Source organism: Eriocheir sinensis, chromosome 6 (assembly GCF_024679095.1).
Source record: "Eriocheir sinensis breed Jianghai 21 chromosome 6, ASM2467909v1, whole genome shotgun sequence".
Classification (NCBI taxonomy): domain Eukaryota; kingdom Metazoa; phylum Arthropoda; class Malacostraca; order Decapoda; family Varunidae; genus Eriocheir; species Eriocheir sinensis.
This window is the reverse complement of record NC_066514.1, coordinates 19,850,107-19,862,835: the sequence shown is the minus strand read 5'-3', so window position 1 is coordinate 19,862,835 and position 12,729 is coordinate 19,850,107. Positions and strand designations below refer to the sequence as shown.

General features: G+C 46.2%; 1 protein-coding gene across 1 annotated transcript in view; it reads right to left on the bottom strand.

Moving 5' to 3' along the window:
- Positions 1-657: 657 nt before the first annotated feature.
- LOC126991177 (uncharacterized) overlaps positions 658-12,729 on the bottom strand; it is a 13,231-nt gene continuing 1,159 nt past the window's right edge. The window contains exons 2-4 of the mRNA XM_050849945.1: positions 8,479-8,652; positions 7,110-7,262; positions 658-699 (exon numbers count right to left, since the gene is read on the bottom strand). Coding sequence (XP_050705902.1) covers positions 658-699; positions 7,110-7,262; positions 8,479-8,652 — 369 coding nt within the window. The remainder of the gene's footprint in view (positions 700-7,109; positions 7,263-8,478; positions 8,653-12,729) is intronic.

The following is a 12,729-nucleotide window of genomic DNA, read 5'->3' as shown; positions in this document are numbered from 1 at the left end:
CTTTCCACTACGAAATGCATGAAAACTATGTTAAAAATTTTAATGTCATATGCAGTTCAACTAAGAGTTTTGTTATCATAACAATATGACATGTCTGGAAGGTTAACATTCATTAACATGTAATCACAAGATATAATATAAAATTATTAGGTTTCTTCTATGCAGGCAAGAATCTGAACATGTAGGCATGTGGTACGAAAGCACAGGTAATTTGATAGACTTACATGGAATATATAAGGAAACATACTTAGCAAAAGAGCATCTCCAAAATGACCAGCAAGGAACCGCTGCTTAAGGGCACAGTGGCACCATATAAAGGAAGCATGTGTGCTCCCTGGGTAATTGGCGTCGTAGCTCATGATCTTGTTGTTGGTGTCACACACAGCCTGTACATTTAGGGAGTGGAATTGTTTCCGATTGACAAATCTCTTAATTTTCCTCTGGGGCCTTGATGCGAATGTGGGTTCCATCAATGGCACCTATCACTCTTGGAAAGTTACCAGTGCGCCTGAAGTCCTGCATAGCTCTGTTGATATCTATTGCTGTGTTTGGCATCTTTATCTCTTGACTGGCCTTTACACAAAGTACTTGAGTTAATTTGTCAATGGCCCTACTAACACTAGATTGGTCCATTCCAACAGTGTCTCCAATAACAGTTTAGAAGCTGCCACTTGCAAAAAACCTTAGTGCAGCCAGAACCTGGGTGTGATTTGGGAGTGCATGTGCCCTCCTGGTTTTCCTTTCCAGGTGGGGACGCAGCTCATCACAGGGCCTGATGATTTCTTGACGGGTAAATCTATACACCCGCAACAGATGTTCGTCACTAACGTGTAGTGGGTCGAGTGGGTCCTGATATATCCTTTCCCTGCGCAGTCTGAGATTGAAAACGTATACCGCAACATGCTCCATCTGTGAAACACAGAAATAACCACATTACTAGAATTAAGTAGAACAACACCCTGCCACACCCTGCCCCTCCCAGCCCCAGTGACCCTTGCTGCGCTCAAACAACGCTATTCATATGCATGGAAGCTTTAAGAACTCCATGGGATTAAGAAATATTGATGAAAACAACCCACACTACTGCCTCATGAGCCCAACCTTATTTCTCCATAACCAGCCCACATATCATCGTAATTGTCGTTCATGTGACTCTTGCTACCTTAATGCAAAGCTATACAAAGGTAGGAGCTCAAACACGTACCTTATATTGTGTATAGAGGTGGAGATGTGGAGGAGGCGGAAACACTTCTTCAATGGCTACGGGTTAGGACGGAACTGGTCGAATCTAGCCCCGGTCCCGAGCAGTGAGGCTTAGGGGCGACCTGACGTCACAAGATGGCGCCTAGGACGTTTTTTGAACATCGCACGGGGCAGCACATGCGACCACAATGGCGGATTTAGGACCAAATGTTGAGATACGACCGGTTGAACATACGGCCACTGGTAACATATACTCCCAGGTCTTTCCCTGCCTCTGTGGTGGATGGTGGAGTGTTTCCCATGTGGTATTGGGGTGCTGGATATCTCTTCACTGGTAGCCTGGTAAAATACACTCCCAGGTCTTTCTCTGCCTCTGTGGTGGATGGTGGAGTGTTTCCCATGTGGTATTGGTGTGCTGGATATCCCTTCACTGGTAGCCTGGTAAAATACACTCCCAGGTCTTTCTCTGCCTCTGTGGTGGATAGTGGAGTGTTTCCCATGTGGTCACTGTTCTTCCCCTAAATCTATTAACAGTGGTGTCCCACAGGGTTCTGTCCTATCTCCCACTCTTTTTCTGTTGTTCATTGATGATCTTCTTTCCAAAACGAACTGTCCTATCCATTCCTACGCCGATGATTCCACTCTGCATTATTCAACTTCTTTTAATAGAAGACCCACCCTTCAGGAACTTAACGACTCAAGGCTGGAGGCTGCAGAACGCTTAGCCTCAGACCTTACTATTATTTCCGATTGGGGAAAGAAGAACCTGGTGTCCTTCAACGCCTCAAAAACACAGTTTCTCCACCTATCCACTCGACACAATCTTCCAAACAACTATCCCCTATTCTTTGACAACACCCAGCTATCACCCTCCTCAACACTAAACATCCTCGGTCTATCCTTAACTCAAAATCTCAACTGGAAACTTCATATCTCATCTCTTACTAAATCAGCTTCCTCGAGGCTGGGCGTTCTGTACCGTCTCCGCCAGTTCTTCTCCCCTGCACAGTTACTGTCCATATACAGGGGCCTTGTCCGCCCTCGTATGGAGTATGCATCTCATGTGTGGGGGGGCTCCACTCACACAGCTCTTCTGGACAGAGTGGAGGCTAAGGCTCTTCGTCTCATCAGCTCTCCTCCTCATACTGATAGTCTTCTACCTCTTAAATTCCGCCGCAATGTTGCCTCTCTTTCTATCTTCTATCGATATTTCCACGCTGACTGCTCTTCTGAACTTGCTAACTGCATGCCTCCCCCCCTCCCGCGGCCCCGCTGCACTCGACTTTCTACTCATGCTCATCCCTATACTGTCCAAACCCCTTATGCAAGAGTTAACCAGCATCTTCACTTTTTCATCCCTCACGCTGGTAAACTCTGGAACAATCTTCCTTCATCTGTATTTCCTCCTGCCTACGACTTGAACTCTTTCAAGAGGAGGGTATCAGGACACCTCTCCTCCCGAAATTAACCTCTGATTTGGACACTCCTTTAACCTCTGTTCGGGAGCAGTGAGTAGCGGGCCTTTTTTTCTTTTTTTTTTCTTTGCGCCCTTGAGCTGTCTCCTTAGCTGTAAAAAAAAAAAAAAAAAAAATTGGTGTGCTGGATATCCCTTCACTGGTAGCCTGGTAACATACACTCCCAGGTCTCTGCCTCTGTGGTGGATGGTGGAGTGTTTCCCATGTGGTATTGGTGTGCTGGATATCCCTTCACTGGTAGCCTGGTAAAATATAGTCCCAGGTCTTTCTCTGCCTCTGTGGTGGATAGTGGAGTGTTTCCCATGTGGTATTGGTGTGCTGGATTTCCCTTCACTGGTAGCCTGGTAACATACACTCCCAGGTCTCTGCCTCTGTGGTGGATAGTGGAGTGTTTCGCATGTGGCATTGGTGTGCTGGATATCCCTTCACTGGTAGCCTGGTAAATACACTCCCAGATCTTTCTCTGCCTTTGTGGTGGATAGTGGAGTGTTTCCCATGTGGTATTGATGAGCTGGATATCCTTTTACTGGTAGCCTGGTAACATACACTCCTAGGTCTTTCTCTGCTTCTGTGGTGGATAGTGGAGTGTTTCCCATGCGGTACTGGTGTGCTGGGTATCCCTTCACTAGTAGCCTGGTAACATACACTCCCAGGTCTTTCCCTGCCTCTGTGGTGGATAGTGGAGTGTTTCGCATGTGGCATTGGTGTGCTGGATATCCCTTCACTGGTAGCCTAGTAACATACACTCCCAGGTCTTACTCTGCCTCTGTGGTGGATAGTGGAGTGTTTCCCATGTGGTACTGGTGTGATGGATATCCCTTCACTGGTAGCCTGGTAACACACACTCCCAGATCTTTCTCTGCCTCTGTGGTGGGTAGTGGAGTGTTTCCCATGCGGTATTGGGGTGCTGGATTTCCCCTCCCAAGGTGCAGGACTTTACATTTTCCTTCAAAAATGCAAATAGCGCGTGACATCAAAACAAACTTATAAAAATTCTTCAGATACATCAGATAGAAAAGAAAGTAAAATCCAGTATTGGTCCACTGACAGATGATGACACTGGTTCTGTAACTCAGGACAGTAAACAGATGGCCAGAATCTTCAACAGTAACTTCGCATCCGTATTCACAGTCGAGGACATCGAAACCATTCCCGAGAGCCCTGACCCGCCGAGTGAGATCACACCCCTGGAAATTGGCACAATATGCGACCAAGAAGTTAAAAAGTATTTGGACAAATTCGACACGAGCAAGTCAACGGGACCCGACGGTTTGTCACTACGGATATCAAAAGAGCTAAAACAACAAATACTTCAGCCACTCACTAACATATTCAACCAGTCTGTTAAATTGAACAAGGTCCCGGAAGACTGGAAGATGGCGAACGTGTCACCGATTTTCAAAAAAGGAGACAAGAGCGTTGCATTAAACTACAGGCCCATAAGTTTGACATCAGTGGCAGGAAAAATACTCGAAAAGATTATTAAAGACAAACTTGTCAAGTTTCTAGAAGACAATAATGTAATCTCCGACACCCAGCATGGCTTCAGAAACAAGCGCTCATGCCTAACAAATTTATTAGACTTCTTCCAAGGTATATATAATAACTGGGATGCCCACATCCCTAGTGATGTTATATACCTGGACTTACAGAAAGCCTTCGACAAGCTACCGCACGAGCGACTTCTTAAGAAACTGCACTCGGCGGGCATTGGAGCCAATCTGATCGCGTGGATAAGAGATTGACAACGACAGAAAACAACGAGTACTACTAAACGGAGAGCCTTCCGATTGGCTTCCAGTCACTAGTGGAGTGCCTCAAGGGTCGGTGCTGGGATCCATTCTCTTCATCATATATATCAACGACCTCGAATCAGGATTGAAATCAACAATATCGAAATATGCTGATGACACCAAGGTGGGTGGAAATGCCCTCACAAAGACCGACTGCGAAATCATTCAGAAAGACCTCAATCACATTATCGAATGGTCAGAAAAATGGCAAATGTCCTTTAATGTTGACAAATGCAAAGTCATGCACATTGGGTCCAGAAATAGTAACCACACATACATCATGAATGGGAAACCTCTGCAAGCGATGCAGGAGGAAAAGGATCTTGGAGTCACTATCAGCAGTGACCTGAAACACGCGAATCACTGTAAAAAAGCATACAACAAAGCCAACACTATGCTCGGGTTCATAGCGAGGAACTTCGAGTGTAAAACGCCAGACGTGATGCTATCCTTGTATAATTCCATGGTAAGACCGCACCTCGAGTATGCAGTACAGTTCTGGTCTCCTAATTACAGAAAGGACATTGATTTATTGGAAAGGATTCAACGACGCGCCACAAAGATGATTCCAACCTTAAGGGCTCAACCGTACGAGGAACGACTCAAGCAACTCAATCTCTTTAAATTGGAGAAAAGACGCTTGCGAGGGGATATGATTCAAGTCTTCAAGTATCTGAAAAAGTTCAATAACGTCGATTTCTCCAAATTCTTTGAGCTGCAAACCAACCTAAGAACTAGAAATAACGGCTTACCCATTCAGTCGAGTCGATGTAACACAGACATCGGAAGGAGTTTCTTTTCAAACCGAGTCATTCGTCACTGGAACAATCTTCCTTCAGAAGTAGTAAATGCGAATACCATCAACTCCTTCAAATACAGAATCGACCGTCACTTCGCTGCGTCAGGAGTGAACTGAATATTGAGGTACATATTTTCAGACAGATTGCAGCAAGACCTCAACCTATATTCATACAATTCTCCCACACAACCTGTATTGCAAGTAGCGTAAGTTAACAATAGAGTAAAGCAACAGTTAATGTCCGCATGACAGGTAGAGTGAGGTGTGGGTACAGTAAGGTGACAGGTTACTGGTGCGTGCCTAGTACCGCCGGTAAAACGAGGATCAAGCCTCCACCTGTGCCCCTGAAACTACACCTCACCCACCGTCAGTATTAGGGGGGATTCTGGGGCTGCCCTGTGTAGGCCACTCGTCCTCTCCCAGTCTCCCTGTATTTCTATGTTCTTGTATATGTTCCTCAATATCGAAGTGCTTTCATCTGCTCCCCAGGCCCCTAGTGGCTGTCGAGCATATTAAATCACCAAAGCGGGCAATCACGTAATGAGCCAATAGGCTTTCTGTTACCTGCATTCCCATGTTTCCATGTTTCATTGAATTGTAGCAGCCACTTATTGCTCCACTCCTGTAGCTTGGTGATGTATTCTGGTAGGAAACCTGCATCCAAGGGGTTGAGAGTAACTGAAACGATAGAAAACATTATAGCTATTGCTCTTGTGTGTGTGTGTGTGTGTGTGTGTGAGAAAGAGAGAGAGAGAGAGAGAGAGAGAGAGAGAGAATGGAGGAAAATAGCAAAATACAGAAGAAGAGGAGGAAGAATATGGTCAGGGAATGCCGGGAGGAATTTCTATAGAGAGAAGAAGAAAAAGAAGACTTGAGTTAATTCCTCCTCCCACGCCTCTCACTTCTCGTATGTTCCTCGTTTTCTTATTCTTTCCTCTTCCTCTTCTACTTTTTCATACATCATCCCTTGTATTTCTGTTTCTTTCACTTCACACCTTCTCCTTGCCTTCCCCTCCCTTCCATCCTCTTCCCTTCCCTTCCATCTGCTTCCCTCACCTTCCTTCCATTGCCTTCCCTTCCCTTCCCTTAATTAACTCCCCATCCTTCCCTTTCCCTTCCCATACCTTACCTACCCTTTCCTTCCCTTCCATCATCTTCCCTTTCCTTCCCTTCCATCATCTTTCCTTCCTTCTCTTACCTTCCCATTCCTTCCATTACCTCCTCTTACCTTTTCTTATTTTCCCTACCCTTCTCACCGCTTCCCTTCCCTTTCCTTCCCTTCCCTTACCATCCTTTCCCTTCCCTTACTTTCTTCCCCTTCCCTTCCATCAGCTTCCCTTCCCTTGCCTTTTTTTCCCTTTCCCTTCCCTTGCCTTTCCTCACCTTCCTTTTCCTTCCCTTCCATCACCTTCCCTTCCCTTGCCTTGCCTTCCCTCACCTACCTTTCCCTTGCCTTGTCTTCCCTTCCCTTGCCTCACCCTCCCTTCCCTTCCCTCACCTTCCCTTCTCTCACCTTCCCTTCCCTCCCTTTGCCTTTCCTTTCCTGCCCTTTCCTGCCCTTCCCTTTGAGTCCCATCTCTTCCCTTTCCTGCCCTTCCCTCACTATCCTTGCCTTCCCATCCCTCACCTTCCCTTTCCATTCCAATACCTTCCCTTCCCTTCCCTTCCCTTTCCTTCCCTCACCTTCCCTTTCCTTCCTTTGCCTTTCACTCCCTTATCATCCCTCACCTCCCCTAACTTTCCCTTCCTTTCCCCTCCGCTCACTACCCTTCCCTTCCCCTCCCTTCCCTTACATGACTCAACAAACAGCCAAGACTTCAGGTAAGCACACACACTCACTTCACATTTGAGGTGTCGGTGTGTGCGCGGAGCGGCTGGGCAGAGGATAGCGCTCCCGCCCTCCGCTTCGTGTACAGCAGGAAGGCGGTGAGGCCGAAGACGATGGTGGCCAGGCAGGTGAGGGAGGCGGCGACGATGAAGGCGACACCCGCGCTGGAACGGGAGGAAGAGGCGGTGAGGAGCAGGAAAAGGAGAAATATGCAAGATGTGTAAGACTATAGAGAAACGAAGGAGAGGAAAAAGAGGAAAGAACAAGCCGATGGAAAAGAAGGAAGAAAAGCAAGATGTGAAACTAGGGAGGAAAAAAAGAAGAAAGAACATTAGGGAAAACAAGGAAGAAAAGGAGAGAGAAGCAAGGTATAAAACTAGGAATAAAGAAAGAGGAAGAAAGAATAGGGAGAAGCGTCGATGGAAAACAAGGAAGAAGAAGAAGAGGGAAGGAAGAAAGCAAGGAAAGGAGGGAAGGAAGGAGAGGAGAGAAATGAAGGAAGAGAGAAAAGGACAGGAGAGAGAGAGAGAGCCAGAGCCTTCGACAGGGTTTGGCACCAAGGCCTCATCGCCAAGCTGAGGAGCCTAGGTGTGCGAGGCGCCCTCCTGAAACTCATTGGGGACTACCTCCATGACAGGGCATTACAGGTGGTGATTATCGGCCACACCTCAAGCCACCACCCCATCAATGCAAGCGTGCCCCAGGGCAGCGTACTCGGGACTCTACTGTGGAATGCTTATTTCAGTGACATTCTCCAGCTCATCCCAGAGGCCCAGGCATACGCTGACGACTGTACCCTTGCCTTCACCAGCCAGGCAAAAAGACAAGGAATGAAAGAAAGGGAAAGAAAATGAAGCAAGGAGGGAAGGAATGAAGGAACAAAAGGAAGCCAGGAATCACAGAAAACAGCCCACACGTACTCCTTACCAGCATTCCCCAGGGCACGAGAGACAGCAGGGTCACAGTACTGAAGACAAGGAAGGATAGAAAGGAATATAATATGAAGCAAGGAGGGAAGAAATGAAGGAAAAAGGAAGCCAGGCATCGCAGAAAAAACCCACCCTCCTTACCAGCATTCCCCAGGGCACGAGAGACAGGGGGGGGACCCACAGTACTGAAGACAAGGAAGGACAGGAAGGAAAAGAAAACGAAGCAAGGAGAGATGAAATGAAGGCAAAAAGGAGGCCAGAAATCACAGAAAACAACACAGGCACCAGGGAAGGAAGGAAGGACAAGAAAGGACTGAGCTGCCCCTTTGATGAAAAAAAAATAACAAGAAGACAAGGAATGAAAGAAAGGGAAAGAAAATGAAGCAAGGAGAGAAGGAATGAAAGAAAAAAGGAAGCCAGAAATCACAGAAGACAAAGCCACCCTCCTTACCGGCATTCCACAGGGCACGTCAGTGAGGACGACCACAGCATTGACGAGGTACATCACGAACAACATGTCACTGAACCAGAAGCTGCCCATGGACGAGAAGGAGATCCAGTCCGAGGTGCCGCCGCGAGGGTGTTCAGAGACCATGACAGAGACGAACACCTGCACTGCGATGACCTGTGGGGGATGGAGCGTTGATTGGGGGAACGTTGGGGTTGGGGTGAGTGTGTGGGTGTAGGGATGGCTAGGGAAAGTATGTGGGGAGAAGGAAGGAGGGAGGGAAGGAAAAAAAAGGTAAGGAAAGGAAAGAGAAGGGGAGGGGCTTAAAAGGAAGAGGGATGGCTAGGAAAAGTATGGGGAAGGAGAGAAAATAAAGGAGAGGAAAGAAAGAAAAGGAGAGGAGGGAAGGAAGGAAGGCAGAAAAAAAAGGAAGAAAAGGAAAAGGAATGAAAGGAAAGGAAGGCAGAATAAAAAAAAAGAAAAAACTGGGAAAGAACGGAAAGGAGGGAAGGAAGGAAAAAAAGGAGTGAAAGGAAAGGAAAGAGAATGGGGAGGAGCTTACCAAGAAGGGGGAGGGGCTTAATGAGAAGGGGGCGGGGCTAATACGCCAACTTAAGCTAAACACACTCACCAGATGTAATAGATTCAGCCTTTCTTATTATGTTTCTATGGGAAGGAGGGTCGAGGGACTTATAGGGAAGGGGGAGGAGCTTAAGGAGAAAGGGGCGGGGCTTATAGGGAAGGGGGAAGGGAATACAAAGGAATACGAAGGAAACATGGAAACATGGAAACGCAGGCAACAGAAAGCCTATTGGCTCATTACGAGGTTGCCCGCTTTGGTGATTTAATCTGCTCGACAGCCTGGGGCCTGGGGAGCAGATGAAAGCACCTCGACATTGAGGAGCAGATGAAAGCGCCTCGATATTGAGGAGCAGATGAAAGCAACTCAATATTCAGTTTACTCCCGACGCAGCGAAGTGACGGTCGATTCTATATTTGAAGGAGTTGATAGTATTCGCATTTACTACTTCTGAAGGAAGATTGTTCCAGTGACGGATGACTCGGTTTGAAAAGAAACTCCTTCCGATGTCTGTGTTACATCGACTAGACTGAATGGGTAAACCGTTATTTCTAGTTCTTAGGTTGGTTTGCAATTCAAAGAAATTGGAGTAATCGACGTTATTGAATTTTTTTAGATACTTGAAGACTTGAATCATATCTCCTCGTAGGCGTCTTTTCTCCAATGTAAAGAGATTGAGTCGCTTGAGTCGTTCCTCGTACGGTTGAGCCCTTAAGGTTGGTATCATTTTCGTGGCGCGTCGTTGAATCCTTTCCAGTAAATCAATGTCCTTTCTGTAATTAGGAGACCAGAACTGTACTGCATACTCGAGGTGCGGTCTTACCATGGAATTATACAAGGATAGCATCACGTCTGGCGTTTTACACTCGAAGTTCCTCGCTATGAACCCGAGCATAGTGTTGGCTTTGTTGTATGCTTTTTACAGTGATTCGCGTGTTTCAGGTCACTGCTGATAGTGACTCCAAGATCCTTTTCCTCCTGCATCGCTTGCAGAGGTCTCCCATTCATGATGTATGTGTGTTTACTATTTCTGGACCCAATGTGCATGACTGCATTTGTCAACATTAAAGGACATTTGCCATTTTTCCGACCATTCGATAATGTGATTGAGGTCTTTCTGAATGATTTCGCAGTCGGTCTTTGTGAGGCCTTTCCCCCCACCTTAGTGTCATCAGCAAATTTCGATATTGTGGATTTCAGTCCTGATTCGAGGTCGTTGATATATATGATGAAGAGAATGGGTCCCAGCACTGACCCTTGAGGCACTCCACTAGTGACTGGAAGCCAATCGGAAGGCTGTCCGTTGAGTAGTACTCGTTGTTTTCTGTCGGTGAGCCAATCTCTTATCCACGCGATCAGATTGGCTCCAATGCCCGCCGAGTGCAGTTTCTAAGGAGTCGCTCGTGCGGTACCTTGTCGAAGGCTTTCTGAAAGTCCAGGTATATAACATCACTGGGGATGTGGGCATCCCAGTTCTTATATATACCTTGGAAGAAGTCTAATAAATTCGTTAGGCAGGAGCGCTTGTTTCTGAAGCCATGCTGGGTGTCGGAGATTGCATTATTGTCTTCTAGAAACTTAACAAGTTTGTCTCTAATAATCTTTTCGAGTATTTTTCCTGCCACTGATGTCAAACTTATGGGCCTGTAGTTTAATGCAACGCTTTTGTCTCCTTTTTTGAAAATTGGTGTTACGTTCGCCATCTTCCAGTCTTCCGGGACCTTTTTCAATTGAACAGACTGGTTGAATATGTTAGTGAGTGGCTGAAGTATTTGTTGTTTAAGCTCTTTTAATAACCGCGGGGACAAACCGTCAGGTCCTGTTGACTTGTTCGTGTCGAGTTTATCCAAATACTCTTTCACTTCTTGGTCGCATATTGAGTCAATTTTCAGGGGCGTGATTCCCCTCGGCGGGTCAGGGTTCTCGGGCATGGTTTCGATGTTCTCGACTGTGAATACGGATGCGAAGTTACTGTTGAGGATTCTGGCCATCTGTTTACTGTCCTGAGTTGCAGCTCCAGTCTCGTCTGTCAGGGGACCAATATTGGATTTTACTTTCTTTTTCGATCTGATGTATGTGAAGAATTTTTTTGAGTTTGTCTTGATGTCACGCGCTATTTGTTTTTCGTAGTTGCGTTTACTACTCCGAATAAGGGTGCGACAAGCTCTGAGGCTGTTGTGGTACTGAGTACGGGCTTCGGCCGTGTCATTCTCTTTCATTAGGTTATAATTCCTTTTTTTTAAGTTTACCGCCCTATTTATTTCTCTGGTCATCCACGGTGGATCTACGGCACCATTTACTCGCCTGGGTTTCGTCGGCACTGTAGCCTTTTCTACTCCCAAAAGCTTATCTTTGAAGTTGTTCCACACGTTGTCGATTGTATTGTCGGTTAGGTGAAGTTGGTCCCAGGTCGCGGAGGAAGCAGCTCACGGGCTAGGTTGAAATTTGCTTTTTTGTAGTCTGGTATCACTGACGGATTGTCTACGAGTTTGTGACTTATGTTGACATTGAAACGGATTAAGTGGTGATCGCAACCGTTAATTTTTTCACCAACTTCACAGTCGCGAATGAGGTCGGGGTCGCTTACTAATACCAGATCCAGCAGATTGTTTTCTCTTGTTGGTTGAGTTACAACTTGAGTGAGGAACGAATCCTCCACCATTTCTATAAGCCTGTTACCCTCTTGATCTCCAGTCAATTGTCCCCAGTCAATGTTAGGGCAATTAAAGTCCCCAATTATTATTGCTTGTTTACTTTGTGTTAAAGAGTGAAGCTCTTCGTACAGGGCAGTGTCATCGGCTGCTTGTTGTTTTGGAGGCCTGTATACGATCGCAAGTGTTAGTTTCTTATTATTCGCAGTTATTTCCACATAGACGGAGTCGTAATTCTCTGCATCCTGTTTGTCTATTTTTATGGCAGGGAGCGTACTTTTTACGTAGCAAGGAAGAACATACAGCAGAAGACCTCTCGGTCTATGGCGAGGGTGTCTGTTTACTACCGCTACTACTAGTAATCTACGTGTGGTATTACAGGACAGAATAGATGAAGGCTCCTCCCCACACCTCTCCTCCGGCAACGTGCCGGCAGGAAATAGTTAGAAGAGAACACCATGTACCTTTAAGGAAGAAAGGGACATGGAAATTTTACAGTAAAGAGAGAAATAAGAGGAAATTACTACCCTTAACTTACACTACTGGTAACCTAAGCTGTGGGGGAAAATGACTTTATTACATAAGAACATAAGAACATAGAAATACAGGGAGACTGGAAGAGGACGAGTGGCTTACACAGGGCAGCCCCAGAATCCCCCCTAATACTCACGATGGGTGAGGTGTAGTTTCAGGGGCACAGGTGGAGGTTTGATCCTCATTTTACCGGCGGTACTATGCTCGCACCAGTACCCTGTCACCTTACTGCACCCACACCTCACTCCACCTGTCATGCGGACATTAACTGTTGCTTTACTCTATTGTTAACTTATGCTACTTGCAATATAGGTTGTGGGGGAGAATAATATGGATTTAGGTTGAGATCTTGCTGGAATCTGTCTGAAAACATGCGAAGAAGGGTCAGTATAATCTTATATTCTTGAAGTAATTATCCAATGAAGACTTGAAGCTATTGATACTCTGTGTGCTAACTACTGACAGTGGGAGTCTATTCCAGTGATCGAC